The sequence below is a fragment of the Pteropus vampyrus genome, unplaced genomic scaffold (genome assembly GCF_000151845.1).
Source record: "Pteropus vampyrus isolate Shadow unplaced genomic scaffold, Pvam_2.0 Scaffold470, whole genome shotgun sequence".
In the NCBI taxonomy this organism is placed as follows: domain Eukaryota; kingdom Metazoa; phylum Chordata; class Mammalia; order Chiroptera; family Pteropodidae; genus Pteropus; species Pteropus vampyrus.
In genome coordinates, this window is record NW_011889251.1 from 402,526 (window position 1) to 419,512 (window position 16,987).

The 16,987-nt window shown below is 41.8% G+C and overlaps 1 protein-coding gene across 1 annotated transcript in view; it reads right to left on the reverse strand.

The window, feature by feature from the left end:
* Positions 1-6,475: 6,475 nt before the first annotated feature.
* Positions 6,476-16,987, reverse strand: part of DNAJC18 (DnaJ heat shock protein family (Hsp40) member C18) — a 30,677-nt gene continuing 20,165 nt past the window's right edge. The window contains exons 4-8 of the mRNA XM_011382264.2: positions 16,050-16,235; positions 15,183-15,292; positions 14,091-14,200; positions 12,037-12,209; positions 6,476-7,208 (exon numbers count right to left, since the gene is read on the reverse strand). Coding sequence (XP_011380566.1) covers positions 7,084-7,208; positions 12,037-12,209; positions 14,091-14,200; positions 15,183-15,292; positions 16,050-16,235 — 704 coding nt within the window. The 3' untranslated portion in view covers positions 6,476-7,083. The remainder of the gene's footprint in view (positions 7,209-12,036; positions 12,210-14,090; positions 14,201-15,182; positions 15,293-16,049; positions 16,236-16,987) is intronic.

The window sequence follows — 16,987 nt, forward strand, 5'->3', positions numbered from 1 at the left end:
ACGGGCCAGAGAACAGGCAACATTCAGACAATCCCCCCCCCCCCCGCCCGCCCCCGACCCCGTCCCCAGCCTTCTCTCAGGGCCTGCAAGACCCTGAAGCAAGAGCCTTCTAAGGCAACACCTGCATCTTTAGCTTCACACGCCTCTTTCTCACACCCTAATATCTAAATTTCTCTCGGCTTCCTGTGACCTCTCTTCTTCCTAGAACATACTCAATACTTAGGGGACCTAAGCCTAAGCAATGAAAGGCGGCTCAAGAATAGAAAAGGAGAGTGATCTCGAGATAAGAGTTGTCACACGCTGGAACTAAGTTCTGGGAAGCCACACTAGAGCCAAATACAAGGTGCTGGGGAGGCCCCTAAATAGCCTGAAGAGATTAGTAGAAGTGAGATGGGATATGAAGGAGACTTCCAAAACGGAGGTAGGAAGGGATAAGGTGATTATACACCTTCACCAAATCCCCATTGAGGGCTTTTTTTGAAACCCAAATAAGATTAAGCTTGAGGAATATTAGAGCTAATAACTATCAAGTATTCACTATTTCGTAGCACTATTATGCCACATTAATATTATTTCATGTGATCCTCATAATAACCTTGGGAAGTAGGTTCTACTGTCCCCATTTTACAGATGAGAAAATGCAGGTTCTATGAGAGTGAATAACTTGCCCAAGGTACTAAGTTACTAAACTAAGCCTCAGAGCAGGATTGTGACATAGGCAGTTTGATTGCAGAGTCCATGTACTTAACCATGAAGCTGTGCTGCATTTTTGTTGATCATAATGGATACTAAAGTTACCGAATTTAATACCTCCAAGCAGGAAATTACTATATTAAGAAGTTTGCAAAAAAAGGTAACAAGGAACAAAAAAGAAAACCGAAAGTTTAAGTAAGCCACTCAAGCTGCTTCCCAAAGCTCCCTAGGGGGCCTCTTTTTTTAGCTGGATTTCGTGGCTCAGCAAATGTAGCCATTCCTGTGGGTCTCCCAGTAATAGCCCTTGTTTTTAGTGTCTGTTATCATGTCCTTGAGGGCAAGACCATTTCTGTTGGCTAATCTTAAAGGGCCCAGAACAGTACTGTTCAACAGGACTTCTGCCCTGGAAATGCTCTGTATCTGCATGGTCCAGTACTGCAGCCACTAGCCACATGTGGGCTACTCAGCACTTGAAATGTGGCTCACGTGACTGAGGAATGCTTTTCAAATTTTAAAAAATTTTAATTAAAATTGAAATTTAAATAGCCTTATATGGCTAGTGGCTATTGTATTGGACAGTGTAGGCCTGGAGGATGCTGAGTATGTAGGTTGTGTACCTCAGCACAGAGCCTTCCTGGAACTTTGTCTATCAGATGTGAACATTCACCTGAATCATCCTGGATAAAGCTGCACATCCCTTTGGGGCATCAATCCCTGAATCTTTCCTTAAACTGTGTCCCTTCTCTAGGGTTTTTCATGAGGTGCTGCTTGATATCTCTTTCCACTCTTTCCACTCTTCCCACTAGCTAGAACAGGTTGCCTTGTTTATTTAGAGCAAAACCCTGGAGCATAGTAGGCTCCAGCAGCCAGTTCCTTGGGGATGAGAGGTTATGAGCAAGAGAGAACCTTGGATCCAGGTCCGCACCCTGCATACCAGCATGGACATGAGGAATGGTCACCCTGGTTGGGGACTGCCACTGATTCCCACTCTCTATATCAGCAAACACTATGGGCTCCTGGCCAACCAGAGCTCAGCGGACTTAGGATAATTTGACATCACAAACAGCTCTGTGATCCTACCCCAGAAAGGGCTGTCTTTTTGCATAGGGTTGTCATCCTGGTTGATGTTCTGGTTATCTATTGCTGTACAACACACCACCCAAAATTTACAGCTTAAAAAAAAGCCATTTTGTTCAGGAATCTTCAACTTGGGCAGGATTCAATAGTAAAAGCTCCATGTAGCACCAGCTGGGATGGTCGATGTAGGAGAGGGGAGGCTGGATGTTTCACTACCAAGATGGCTCACTCACATAACTGGCAAGTTGGTGCTGTCAACTAGGACCTTATCTGAGGCTGAGGAACAAGGGTCTTGTTCCTCTCTGTGGGCTGCTTAGGCTTTCTCATAGCATGTGACTGGGTTCAAGAGAAAGTATTCAAAGTATCAGGAAATGGAAGATGCCAGTTACTTAAGCCCTGAGCCTAAAAAGTAGCATAGTGTCATTTCTGTTGTATTCTATTGGTCAAGGAGTCAGGGTCCAGGTTCAAGGAGACGGGGCACATCTCACTTTTTGGGCTGCACTTCCAGAGGAAGTTCTGACAGATGGCATGTCATTCCCTTCAAGGTTCAGCTCAAATTAAACCAGACTGGAACTTAGTTTAGTGGGGAGACAGACAATAATCACATAAACACTCAAATCTCAAATTAAGTCATTGTTCAGATAAATAGTATTATAGCTATGACAGTTGCTAAGAAAAAAAAGAAAGAGTATTTTAAAGGGAGATTTATTAGCTTGGTCTGGGATGTCAGGGAGGGCTTCCATGAGAAAGTGATATTTGAGTTGAAACCTAGTAAGATAACCGAGAAGCACTTAGCAAAGGAGTGAGGGCCAGGTTTGTGGGAAAGGGCTCCGGAAAGAGGGAACAGTAGACAAAGTTCCTGGGGCAAAAGGGGTTGGTAGAGTATAGTAATTAAAAGGCTAGTATGGCAGAAAAGAAAAAGAGGTACAGAGCAAGCAAGGGTGGAGGCCAGAAACTTGGTAGAGCCTTGTTAAGCACTGGGCCATGCTAATAACTTTGGCAGTTTTTATTCTGGGGGCAAAAGAAAGCTACTGAAATATTTTAAGCAAGAGGGTGGCATGATATAATTTATGCTTTGAAAAGATCTCTCTGGTTGCAGCAAGGTGTACAATTGGAGGGGCCCTGAGTCGATGTACAGAGACTATTTATACTTGTAAGGCTACTGCACTAGTTTTTATTAGAGGAAGTGGATGGTCGTTTGAAAATCAGATGGTGTCGGAGATGAAGAGAGTAGATGGATTTAGGATGTTCCGGAGGTAAAAGTGACAGGACTTAACAATGATGGAGGGGATATGGGAAAAAGGGAGCCAAGGTATTTTGGTTGTCTACTGTTCCACACTGCCACAAAATAATGGATTTAAGACTAAAGGCCAGCTCAGATCAGAAAGGGGACTACACAAGGGCATGAATATTTGGTGGTCCATTGTCCACCAAATCAAGTCTACCATACAAAGTTTCTTGGGTTTCTGACTTTTGTACTTAGATGGATGGTGCTACTACTCACAGAAATGGGAATACTCAGAGAGTTGCTTCCATCTTCTCCATTAAAAAAAAATCATGAAAATCGCTGTACTCTGTAAGAAGGGTGATTATATTTCAAGTCTCTCTTCCTTAGAGTTGCTTTCACTGATCCCTCAAACTGGCTTAAGTTCCTTTGTTATATATTCCCAAGGTTCCATTCATCTCACCTTTGATATTCATCCCACTGGGGAACATTATCTAAAGTTAGTTCCTCCATCAAATGTGACCTCCAAGAGCCTTGGTGTTGGGCTCCACTTGTTCCCGACCCCCATCCAAAAAGCTCAGCTCACCTGGCACATAGTAAATTCTTCACCTTTGCTGAACTGAATTTCACCTTAACCTTTTTTCCAGATGAAAGTTATCACGACCAGTTAGACTCTGGAGAACCCAAATGAACCATTTTTAAATCAAGACTTTCCTAAATTTGGGCCATAGGGAACAAAGCCAGCAAGGAACTTGGGTAACACCCGATTTTCAGATGCTAAGTAGTTTTGACCTGTACATCGGTTGTCATATGCTGCAGCTGCTGTTACCTGATAGAAAACAAATACAGAATTGGTGATGCCACCAATGCTATCTGTTGTTCTAAACACCAATAATTCCACTGATAGATGGGGAAAGACTAGGGCAGAGGTCAACAGCTTCTCTAGTCCTCAGGGGCTCCAAGAGAATCAAGCAATGTGCAGTGCTCAAGGGCCATGGGCAAAGGTAAAGGAACAAAGGAAAAACAAAGCAGTTTTTTATATAAAATCATTTAATTTCTTTCTCTGTCAAAATACACTCAATCCAGATGCTATAAATCAGGTGACCAGATTTTTAAGGATTCAGACTCCACCAGGAGTTGATTCCACCTGTGTCAAACCTGGCTCTGGTCACAGAACATTCACATCTTTAATTCCAAATACTGAGTGGGATGCAAATGATGTAATCAATATCTAAGACATAGGTATATAGTTACTTGGTGGTCACTGCACAAGTATCAACAATGCAGGCTCAAAAAATAAGATGTATAGTAACTTGGCCCTTTCCAAAAACAATTAGGACGATAAGCTTACACCTTAGACGAATCCAAAGTAAATACTAATTAAGTGCTAGCTCCTGTGAGAAACAGTGCATGCAGAGACAACTTGCATGTGTGACCAGTTGTAACAGAAAGTTTCTGGAATCCCAACAGTGCCTCCTTACAAAGTCAGTCCTGAGTGTGAGGATGAAAACGAGAATAACACACAACGTGGCCAGGCTGCCTGATCCCGTGCTCTGATGGGATTCAGAGGATCTTCATGTTCCTGCCTCACTGCTGATCATGCAGTGCAGAGAGCACTTCATTCATAAATGAGAGCTTCAGTTTCTGCTTGAGCCTCAGGCCCTATTTCTTAGGCCCAATCTCATCACACATCTCCAATATGTACTAATGCTCATAGACACACTCCAGAGCTGCATGCCAAGTTCTGACAGCAAGAATAAGCCTTACCTAAAGTTTATATATGAAACTTCCCAAAGGATGGAGGCAAGAGGAAAATACTTATTTTACCACCATGTAGACAACCCATCTAAAATATGACCCAGGAAATTATAGTTTAACAATATTCTGGACCACACCAAATAGATTAAACTATCTTTCAACCAAATGCAAATACCATTCCCTTGAGGAAAACCAGATGTGAGTGTTGTAGTCTATTAGGTAATAGATAAAACAAGATCATCAATGCTATAAAAACAGACAATACACCTGACATTTACGGGAGTTACAGTATTGCTTCTATTTAGTATCATCACAGATTAATTCACGTCTGTCATGAAATCCATAAAATGTGTGACTACACTATTCATGGGCATCTAGAGCAGGGTCTTTTAACTTGTCAAGCCGGTTTAATTATGGCCCATTTTCTAGCAGGGATTGGGGAGAGGAGGGCTTTGATTTTTGTGTACATAGGAAGACTTTCCATAAGCCTATTTGGCTCACAGGCAAATTTTACCTCATAAGTCCCCTCAGCCACTCAGACGAGATCAAGGAAGCCCCCTAAACCCAGGAGGATGAACATAGTTGAACAGCAAAATCTGGCTGTTTTTGGAGCTGCTCCTCCTCCCCACAGCTGAGCAGTTGTCCCCCAGCAGCCACCAAAGCCCCATTCTTTACCTCTAGATGCATCTCCTGATCTTGTGGAACACATGCTGAACCATGGTAGACACCTGTACCTGAACCATGGCTATGCATCTGAAAGGAGAAATTCTACTCTGGAAAGTTTTCATGTAGATTCTCCTTCCAACAGGAACTTTCCTTCCATCCTGAAGAAAACATGAGTGTAGATTACTGTCACCTACTGAACCTTCCAGGTTCAGATTCATGATAATCTGGTAGCTTGCCTCTGCAGGAAGGCCAAGAACCACATGGCCTGGGAAACAACTTGCTAGTGAGGGACCTTTTGTTTGTATATAGAATTGATGTAGGGAGGTTCTTGCCACAGAAAGGATATAGGGTCACAGGGTTGAGAGGAACAGCGGCATCCTTGGGAAAGATTCTGTTTTACCAATCTGGCTAGAATAATTTGAGAAATGGGGATGATCTCACACTTTCTACTTGATAATCAGCCTACCACCTAGCTCTGCCACTATCCATTGTATGACCAAAGTCAACCATTCATCCTCTCTAGGCCAATGTTCTCATTCATAAAAACAGGGATAAGATGTCTACTTCATAGAGTTGTGAGGAAGATAAAGTAAGAAAATACATGTGAGAGCCCCTGCTTCATGCTAGGTACTCAATAAATGTTGACTATATGAAAAAGGATCTCATATCACAAACTACAGGGTACTGGGTTAGACAAAGTGACTGCTGGGGCCAACACCAGACCCCCCAACACCACAGCCACAGCAAGAGTGTCTTTCCCCCTTATCTCTAAGCTTGAGCAAACAGCCTGTTTGGCTGGTGGTACCTCCTCTCAGGTCTGACCACTGTACCTCTGTGGGGTGTAGGGACTTGGCTCATTCATGAGGCTGCAACGGGAAATGACAACAAGAACATTCTCTGGGTTCTATGATAGACTGGTAAACTTGCACTGAGCCTAAGAGTTGCATTTTACCTTCAACCTTGGTCCCTGCTTTCTGCTTCTAAATTGTCTGTTGTACTGCTTCACTCAATATCTTTTAATTTCTGGACCCTCTGCAAAAGAGAAGGTTAAAGAAGTAAAAGAAACTCAAATCAGGCAGTTTATTAATGCTAATAACTCTGAATAGAGAGATGAGGCAAATAGGAAACTACTGACTACAATAGTTTACATTTCTCCACATTCCCCTCAGAAAATGGAAATATGAGCAGGAGCATGTTCCAAAGGCCAAATCCTGGGGGAGATGATGACTCTTAGGAAGGAAGAGGTGCAATTCTTGGTGCACACTGTAAGCAATAAATATTAAGCTGCTTTGGCTATGCCTAGGAATGACTGGATACTGAGACTTAAGTGAAGAAGGGAAGAAAGAAGAATGCATGGATTTGCTCTGTGATGCCCTGAATTACATTCCTAGAGGCAGGGCAGGTGTGGAGCTGGGGGGTTGAATCCAGCTCTTTGCCTTTAATTCAACTTAGATGGACTATTCCCGGCCCCTGGAGCTAATCCCCAGGAAGGATTCTGCGATGACAAGTCTGGCTTCATGCTCAAGCGCCTTCAACTTTGCCCACCAAACAAAGTTAGCAAATTATAAAATGTCCATTTCCTAATTTTGTATTATAAAATGGAATTAGGAACATAAATAGTAACAAGTAGCAAAACCCCAACCCTGTGTAGGACCACCATCCTCTCAGCCACCTCTGCGTAGGCCAATAAGTTTGGAAAGTTTTTCACAGTTTTCAAGTTTCAGTGACTCTGCTTTCTGTTTCAATCGTTCATCTCTGTATAATCCTGCCAAATTTGTCAACTCCGACTCTGAAAGATAAAAGAGGTAACCAATTCATCAAGAGAATTGAGCTCCTTTGCTTCATTTCAATATTTCTGGAATCAAAGCTTCTTTTACTTTATTTAATGCTTTCTCTTTCAATTAAATATAAGAAACACTCATTTAGTCAAGAGAAATATATCAGACAGCTATCTACACCAGGTGCTAAGGGATTAAAAGACACCTGTAGTCCTGGAGTCCTGCAATATCTGTGCTATATTGTAAAAGCACCAGACTTAGTTCTTATCAATAGAACATTTGGCACCAGACTTAGGAAGCCTGCACGTGTGCAGTAAGAGGAGACTGTTTCACGGTCTTCCTACAAATGGTATTCAGATGGCAGTTGGGAGAGAACAGTGTCCAATCGCCTGCTCCTGTCATCTGAAACAAAGACAGCTGCTGCATTCTTTCCCCTGCGTTGCTAGATCATAACTCATACACGCTGACACATAGCCTACTTCCGGTGGGTATGCCTTCTATGGCAGGCCAGGTTGTCGGTGGCTTTCTTCATTCCCTAACTCAAAGGCCAAAGGCAGCTGGGCTCTTTTTAAAGTGAAGTCATCTGGATCAGGTGACCTTTGTCTCCTTGACTAAATGAATTTCATTTTCATGATGGAGAAGGTCATTCTATTTTTAACCAGAATATAATCTCTGCTGTCTTTCCTGACTCAGTGATGACTGTCTGCTTCTATTTTTTATTATTTTGTAAAGTTTCAGAGATAGTCTTAGGAGGGAAGGCCTGAAAAACACCTTCAGAGATGTGTTGTGTATTAACACGATAGCATGCTTGGATGTGCCGTGTGGATTCTGAAAGCTTCCGAGAACAGGCAGCAACTCAATGTTTAAAGGACCATACTTGTGAAAATGCTATTTTAATCATTTGGAAATATGTCTATCCATTCTTAATCATCTTGCAGACAGATTTTGTTTTTCTTGGTGGAATGAGGAGCACCTGTCTGATTAATCAGCGAACTGCCTGGAAACAGGAATTAATACTTAGACAAGAGGAACAATGGGCATTGGTTTCTGAATAAGTTTCTATCAACACAAAACACTGGCTGGCATTTCTGCTCACAATGATTCTATTTACACCAACTAAGGCCCAAAGTGCAGATTAAGCGCAGGACTCCAGGGCGTGGGGTGGGTATGCATGAAAACCCTCCCTCTACAATGGGGGCTCAGAGTCTGGTCCCCAGCAGTTGCTTGGCATGCAGCAGGTCTCCTAGGCTCCAGAACAACGTGCTGTCTTCCCTTGGCACGGGTGCCCACAGTGCCTGCAAGCCAGAGCTTGCCTTGGCACCGTCGTCCTTGCGGGTGATGGGGCTTCATGGAGGATCATGTGCTGCACCCAAATGAAAGCACTCTGCTCCTGCATTCTGCCCAGAGTATTGCACTAACTCCATGTCTCTAGCTCCTCTGGCATGTGGGGAAGTTGTCTGGGAGACCTCTATAAAATCAGTCTATCCCTTTGGTCCTCTAGAATCACACTGAAACAGATTCTGTGGCTTTGCTTTTCCTTGAAATGATTTCCTTAGGTTTTCTTTTCTTCCTTCTCATTCTTTTATTTTTTTGATTTCCTTAAGTTTTCTGCATACCAAGCTTAACTAAATGCCTCATTGCCTGAAATCGCATTCCAGAGAACATTAAAGCTAGTAATTCTTACTATTTTCTACACTGAAGAACACTGTAACAAGCTAATAAAAGATAACTGCACATATATGAACGATTTTCTCAAAACATCACATTGCTTTTCATAAAGTTCACGAAACCAGGTTTCAATGCTCGAGATTGAGACTCCTGCTCCAAAGCAATGACCTTGCACAAGGTCAGCGTTTCAAGGAACCATGTCCCACACCCCCACTAACATGCTTAGAGAAACTACTCTCTCAACTGCCAGTGAATCCTTTTGCCCTTCAATGAAGCAAAGGTCAACTTAATGAAAATATTAGTTTTGACAAGTTCTGTTAATATTCAATAACTTCTAAGAGAAAAAAAATCCTTGGGAGGGGCAGGATCAAGAGAACATCTTTTCTTCTCTGCAAAATATTTCCCTTACCTTGAATTCCAGTGTAATGGATGGACAGAGCACTGAGCCTTCACGGTAAATTGACTCAGGCAAACTGCCAAGAGAAGCAAGTCCCGGAGCCTCTCCCAAGAACACTCTGAACAAAAGCCCAGATCGGAGTCTTGACATTTGTAAGACCCTAAAAATCCCAGCTGTCCTTATGATCCAGCCCCATGAGACAGTGTGCATCCAGTCCAGCAAGGCCTAGACTCTACCAGGAACCGGGCACTTACTCTGTGCCAGACACCAGACTAAGTGTTATACTCATATCATCTTCTATAATCCATACGGCCTCTCTAGGAAGTTCATTTATCCCCACTTCAGAGCCTAAGCTTCTACCCACTCTGCTACCCTGCTCCAGGCCATGGAAAGAAGTGCCCCTTTGCCAGGCAGGGTGAGATCTCAGCTCAGTTCAGCCAGGCCAGGAGGCAGTTCCTGCCTATTACTTTTGTCCATCCCAGCCCAGTGGCATGGCCATATTCCCTGGCACAGGGTTTATTATTTAGATGCAGCTGTGAATGAAAACAGGGCAATTAGTGTTCAGAGTAAGGGATTACTCATAGAAATTCACTCGGATTAAGTATTCTAAGGAGCAGAGAAAAGAAATGAACAAAAGATTTTAAAAGACAATGGCTATCTTTGCTAAAAACAGTTTCCATTCGGTATTTTGCCAAGAGTGAACTTTGTTCTCAAGTGGGTTTATTTTTACAACCTCAAAGTGCTAAATTTAACCTTGTTGGCTGTACTTGCTGCTGGATCCGGAGGGCAGATGCTGCTTGTTCTCAAATGGCACTTGGGTTGTGTGGAGGCTCCGGACAGCCACCATCCTTAAATGGCAGAGATAGATTTTTGAAGGGTGTGTGCTGATAAACCCCCATTTGGAACTTGTGAGTACACACATCATGTTTATTCATTGGATTTTTATTTATACCTAGAGAGTGCCCAAACTTTGAAACTAGGCCTCATGGGGGTGGGGACAAAAGCCTAGAAGCCACCTTAGTTGCAATCCTTACCATAAGCTCTTTGCATAGTTCCATCTGAGGTTTGTGTGTGTGGCTGGGTGTGTGTCTGAAGACTGTGAAATGCAGATTTTCATCCAGTTCTTATAGAAAGCAACAAATTCAAACCCCTCCCAGGGCCCAAAACAATGAAGGACTTTTAGGACACACACTGTGGCCTTTACCTGATTTGAGTCCATGAGTATACTGCCTTTTAGTCTAAGGTCTTTATCTTGCTCCTAATTCTTCCCCAATTTTTGAAAACTTGTAAAACCAGTTTAACATGAGGTAGGGTACTTCCTGACCCCTCAGATTTTTCAGTAAAATAGCAACTTCCTCCTTCTGCTTAATTCCCCTTTTATTCCAGAATCATTGCCCACCATGTTCCCAATGCACCTGAGAGTTCAGCTTTGCCCTATAGCAGTAGAGGACAGACAAGGTCCCTAAGGGCCAGGGTTAGGACACTAACCCTGCTCTGAGATTGATTGCTAATCCTCAACATTCTCACTGTTTTTCAGTCCTAAGAATCCTCTCTTCAAAAGACATTTGTTGAACACATGTTCTGAAGCAAGGACTGTGCCAGGTGCCTGGGACACAAACTAAGACATGGTTCTCGTCCTCAGATAGTCCACAGTCCAGCACCAAGACAGATGTGTACCCAGAGAACACTAACATGGTGAGAACAGTACTGTGTTAGCAGGGTAAACAAAACACTTTGCGAATACAGAGGAAAGAGAGATTAACTTGGGGGTGGGGGTGGGATATGTGATGGGCCAGCAAGGGCTTAGCAGCACTGACTGAAGACCTAATTTTATCAGACATTTTTAGGTGTTTAATAATAGCCAGAAATAAGCTTTTAAAAAATGAGTTAGGGTTTGCTTTTTAAAAATTAACAAAAGCCAAGTTTTATAAGATACAGTTACTAACAGTGTGTGTGTGCATGAGTGTGTATGTGGAATTCAAGTGGGGTGAAAGGTGACTATGTTGGCTGAGAGACAGGGCTGCCCTGGCTACCAGCACTCCCCATTAACACCCGCTGGAATTGTAAGCCAAGTGGCAGACACTGTTACCTCCACTGTCTCCAGAGGGAGAAACAGAGCGGAAGGCCTGCTCACACCCACCTGTACTGAAGGGGCAGACCTAGGGAAGGTCAGTTTTGTTCTGTGGCCACAACCTTGTGGCCGCAAGGGATGGGGCATGGGACTCGATCCTAACAACCTACAACCTTTAGTCTGGCTCAAAAAGTTGGGATGAATCAATCAGATTTCCTTCTAGGGAAATGTGAAATTAGGAAATTGGACCAAACCAGTGGGCAGTGAGAACTTACAGAGGAAGCTTGTTATGTAGAAATTGGCCAATGACTGGTGAGGTTGGGGAATTTAGAAGAGCAACTGGGAAGGCAGCAACCAAAATAAACTATGGCAAAACAAGGTTATGACGGAAGAGAGCTTGAAGGAGCAAAGGAAAGCAGTTGGCAGAGAGAGGAGAGTAGGGTGGATGGGCAGCGAGAGGTAGAGACTCAGAGACAGACAGGTAGGCAACTATTGCTGCCTGCCTAAGTTCCTAAGATTTCCAAGTCATGGCCACATGTGTCCCGTCAATAAATCTCACTTCTTTTTTTCGTAGTATTCTCAATGGGCCTCTGTCCTGCCTCTGTTCATATAAACATGTGCAATTCAAACAAGAAAAGATGAGGGATCAGGAAGCTGGGGATGCCTCAGGTTGGAAGCATGGTCACCAGCTAAAGCATCTTACTTTGTTGTTTCTCCTTCCAACAACTTGTCTGTATATAATCAATGTAATCCTTCTCTATCGTCTTCTCCAGGTCACGCAGAGATGCTCCCCTGTAGGCCTTGTCAAAGTTTTTATCCACAAAGTAAGGCACCTGCAAGTTCTGGGTTTCTCTGGAAATGGTGTAGCCCAAGGTCCTGAAACAAAAAGAGAGAGGCTCAGGTAAGCTTGTTAAATTTGGCAATATCACTCTTAGCACTGGCCTCAGGAATATCGTGATCACAATCACCTCTTTTCACAGGGCAGATGAAGATATCATTTTCTAATGCACCTAACATTTATTGTTTCTCTGGCAAAGCAATAAGTATAATGTCATTATTGCTATTCTATGAGCATGTTTATACTGTGGATTCAGCCTCAGCATAGTTACTTTATTCTCTTGAAGGATTCACCTCTCCTAAACTGCTTTCTATGCTAAAAGTAGAATTCTAATGCTTAAAAAAAACAACTTGTATATTGTGTAGGACTTAACATGATACCTGACGTGGAGTAGGCTATTGGTAAATGCTGGTTGAATGAACTGATTGTTACAGTAAACTATTTGCAAGTAACCAGATGGTTTACACCAGCCTAGCATCAATCTTTAGGACACATAAAAAGTATTTCGCACATAGCTACTAAGTGAAAACTGCAAAAAACTCAGACAAAAGATTTCAGTGATGCTTCTGGGCTAACTCTCTGTGGGTCTAAGATATCCAATGGTATCTGGTACTCAGAAACATTGACAAGTCTGGGTTACTAAATTCTAACCATATGGAAATATAGAAGGGAGCTCAAATTAAGTTAAAACAATGTGACAGCAATGTACAAAATGAAAGCTGACTTATTCTCACTGAACAAATTCTATCTCAAATGAGTTACACTTGACCTCTTCCCAGCATTTTCCTTTGATCTCTCTACTTAAGGATCTTGCCGCATATCTAAGAGCTCAGGCCATGACTGCTCTCACCATCCTCTGGGAATTTGTTAGCAGGTTCCTGAATGCCCCACTGGCCTGACAAGAAAGGAGGTTGCAGTAGCAGATGGAGATACTTGGAGAGTCAGGAAATAGAGAGAATCAAGCCAGTGTGAACTGTTAGCAATAACCTCTCTCTGAGTCTCAGACTTCCGTTTGTAAAATGAAGATATTGACCTAGAATGATAGTCTTCAGACAACAGTGATCAACAATGAAGACTCTCCCTATTATGCATTGCCCCACAGACCCCACATTTTATAAGGTTTTTATTGACTAAACTACAATGAGTAATGACTTGTTTCTCATTATTAATTTAAAAATGTTATTCTTAAACTTTAGTATAGATCAGAATAATCTAGAAGGCTTGTTAAAACTCAGATTGCTGGTTCTCATCCTCAGAGTTTCTGATTCAACAGACATAGAGGCCTAAGAGTTTGCATTTCTAACATGTTGCCAGTTGATGCTGATGATGCTGGTCTGGGGACCAAACTTTGAGAACTGAATTAATTGAAATAATTAATTGAAGAAATAAAAAAATTCCTATCAGAGCTTATAATCTTTATGTAATACAAACATAACAATGAATTTCTGTATTTTCAGGGATGAGGTTCATCCCTGCAAAGAAATGTGATGCTATGGTTGGACTATGTAGCCTTATCACGAGTAAATGTCCTATTCTTGCAATTTATTAAATTGAAAAGAATCACTGGATCTCAGTTACTACGTTCCCAGATGCACAGGAGTCCAGCAATCCTATCACAAGCTCAATAAGGTCCTTTCTAACTCTAGCATGGTGTAATAAGGATTTAATTTGAACAGAAACCAGTTGCTGCTCTGCAACTGACCAGATGATGTCGCTGAGAACAAAACAATCCATGTTCTGAGCACAGAGGAAACTGCCCTCGGTATTTTTGAGTCTCTGTATTATTACTATCCAGCTGTTCCTTTAAACACAAAAATCAGTTTTTCTACAACAAAAGGTGAAACGAAATGTTAATCATGTACAGACAAAACCTTTAAGTCTTTCAGATCGTTGTTTAGATTTATAAATATCTGACTTACGATTTGTAGAATAGACTGTATGGAGGATTAGCAGCTAGCAGTTGAGTAATGACAGATATAATTACAATCACGAGAACTGGAAGTAACTGAATAAATGCAGAATATGTAGTCTGAAAAAGAAAAAATATTTGGTATAAGTTTTCTTCATCAATATAAAGCTTATATATAGAAAATAAGATTGTTTTCCCAAAGAAACTACAGATTATCAATACATTGCACGAAGCCCAAGCCTCTTCTAGGAAAGCTATACTTTCCACTGAGAAATATCAAACAACTCTGTTGTCTCTGCTGAGAAAGCTGAAGGAGACCCACCCACAACCTGGATTGATACCTAATAATTCTCCTGCAGCCTCCTTTTCTAAGACCAATGAAGGACACCTTTGGGTGAATCTGCCCAGACTGTGACTCTCATGGGACCACATTAGCATTATGCTATGTTGTTACTTTGGCCAGTGAAGAGACTGGGGACATCAAACCCTAGCAGGGATAATCACATTGTTCTTTACTAGGAATTTGGGATTGAGGTTCATCCCTGTTCATGGCTAGGCAGTCACTTGAAGAAAGAACACATACCCTTAGGCACTATGGACTGGCTATTTTTAAGGGGAAGTAAAATAAGCCAGGCTGCAGAGAGGTGAGAAAACTGGACAATCTGGCCCCAGCCTGCCACAGAGAGCACAGCTGTGTGCGTGCCTGACAGCACCCCAGTTCCTGATTCCCATCTGTCATGAGGTTCAGCTGCACTTCCTGCCCTTGAGCTTCATGAGAACTCCCCATCCCTTACCTTCACTCCTTTTAGTTCTAAATATTTGAAGGGGGTTCCTATTTGATGTAGTCAAGAAAACCTTGATGAAGACAGCCCCACAGGGGAACTGAGTTCCTGAGATAACCACCAAAGAGTGGGTGGGGAAGGGGGTACCATTCTGGCCTATTTAGGCCTGTTATCCAGCTCTTCTTACCATTGCCTCTGCTTTCCTAAAGCACATTTAGTGACATATCTCCGGTTGAACTTCTAAAACCTGACCATACACCATAAAGGCCAGCTCAGTACAAGTGTTTGTGAGCAGCAGTTCTCCTGTACTGCCTCGGTACCTGAGGTTTATCTTCTTCCTCTTCCTTCTGTGTCTGCATCCTCTCATGTCGGTGCCGCCGGTGGTAATAGTGGGTATCATCAGTCACATTCGAAAACATATGAATATTTCCTGGAAAAGAAAGAAAGACCCTTAGTATAGGATATGGCAAACATTCCTTCCTTGTCTATTCCAAGGTCATTCTCTGAGGGGAGAATATTGTCCCATTTTACCCAGAGGAAAAATAAAACAGTAGGTAAGCCAAGTGAACCAGCTAGAAATGGAATGTGCTTAGCTCTCTTACTTTTATTTAAAATAGTCCTTTGTAACCAGTGAGTGAGAGAATCCCAAAAGGCTAGTAAAGAAAGAGCATTCGGGAGCCATGAGTCTTGCCTAACATGCTCATGTTTGCTTCCTTGCCCAATAACAGATTATGTCACTAGTATCCTTAATAGCAACCCATAAAATTCAACTTACTTCCTGGGCATTTAATTATCCCAACTTCCAACTCTCTGGGGGTTCTTTTCAAACTTATCTCTGTATATATAGTTGCTATTTTGCAATAATGACAATAGGCATCTTTCTACTTATTATTAAGCATTTAAAAATAACATTCTCACAGTAGCCCTGTGAGGTAGGTATTATAAGCCTATATTTCAGGGGAGTAAACAGGGTAAGACAGACTAAGTAATTGGGTCAAAATCATGAACAGTTGGAGGCTGGAGACTTGCCTCAAATCCCAGTTCACCTGGTTCCAAATTCTTGCTGTTTCCACCATACCATGTCTCTTTATTTAGATCTTCAAATAGGAGCTTGCTGATACATACATACATACATATATACATATGCGTGTGTGTGTGTATTTAAATGATAATATTGGAATACTAACCTGTAGGAAAATGTCCTCCAAAGAAGACATTGAATAGCTCTTCTGGAGTGATGTCAGCTTCAAAGTCCTTGTAATAATTATAAGGTCTGGCTCGAGGGGCAGTGAAAGTCACCTGTTCATCTCCATATTCATCATAGCGGAGTCTCTTGTCAGGATTGCTCAGGACTGCAAAGGCATTTCCTATCGCTGCAACCGAAACCAAAAAGCAATTGAAATCAAAAAGCAACTGAGTACACAATCTTTGCTGCAGCTCATGGTGATCACATTAGCAGCAATGAAGAGCCCAGACTTGATTGATTCTAGATAACTTCACAGGAGCCCAAGGGAGGTGCTTGGGGCTAGAAAGTTCACCAAAGTGCTTGCCTTTGAGATGTTCCATAATCTAGTTTGTAAAACCAGAAACAACACTGGACTCAAGATGAACTAAGAACTATTATTCTTATTCATTAAAAATATGTCCTTATTTCACTTGAGAGCAATAGTTTATGGTTAGAAATGGTTCATACATAAATAGTGGTATTCTAACTTGAAATCTAGAAACAATCACCCAAATAAGATAATCAGCAAAATTATTGCTTAAGTAAAAGCAAAGTCCTCATCACAATCTTATTTCAGCTTCCTTTAGAAAATGGTCTTTAGAAATTAAGAAATGTATCTCCATTGTCTCAATGAAAGATCAAAGACTTGAATAGATTACATATGCTTACTATCATCTCCCCTCCCTATTTGTCCAATTTCAATTAAATATATAATCTATACCTGCAATCAAAGAAATCTCCAAAAAAAAAAAGAAGTTTTAAGACATTCCTACCCACTAACTCTGATTCAGCCAACACTCTCAGAAACACAGTCAGAAAGAGTATTTCTTTATGATTCTTCTATCTAGGGAATTGTATTAAATGTTTATAGCAATAAAACAGCTAAGCAGAAAAAAAAAA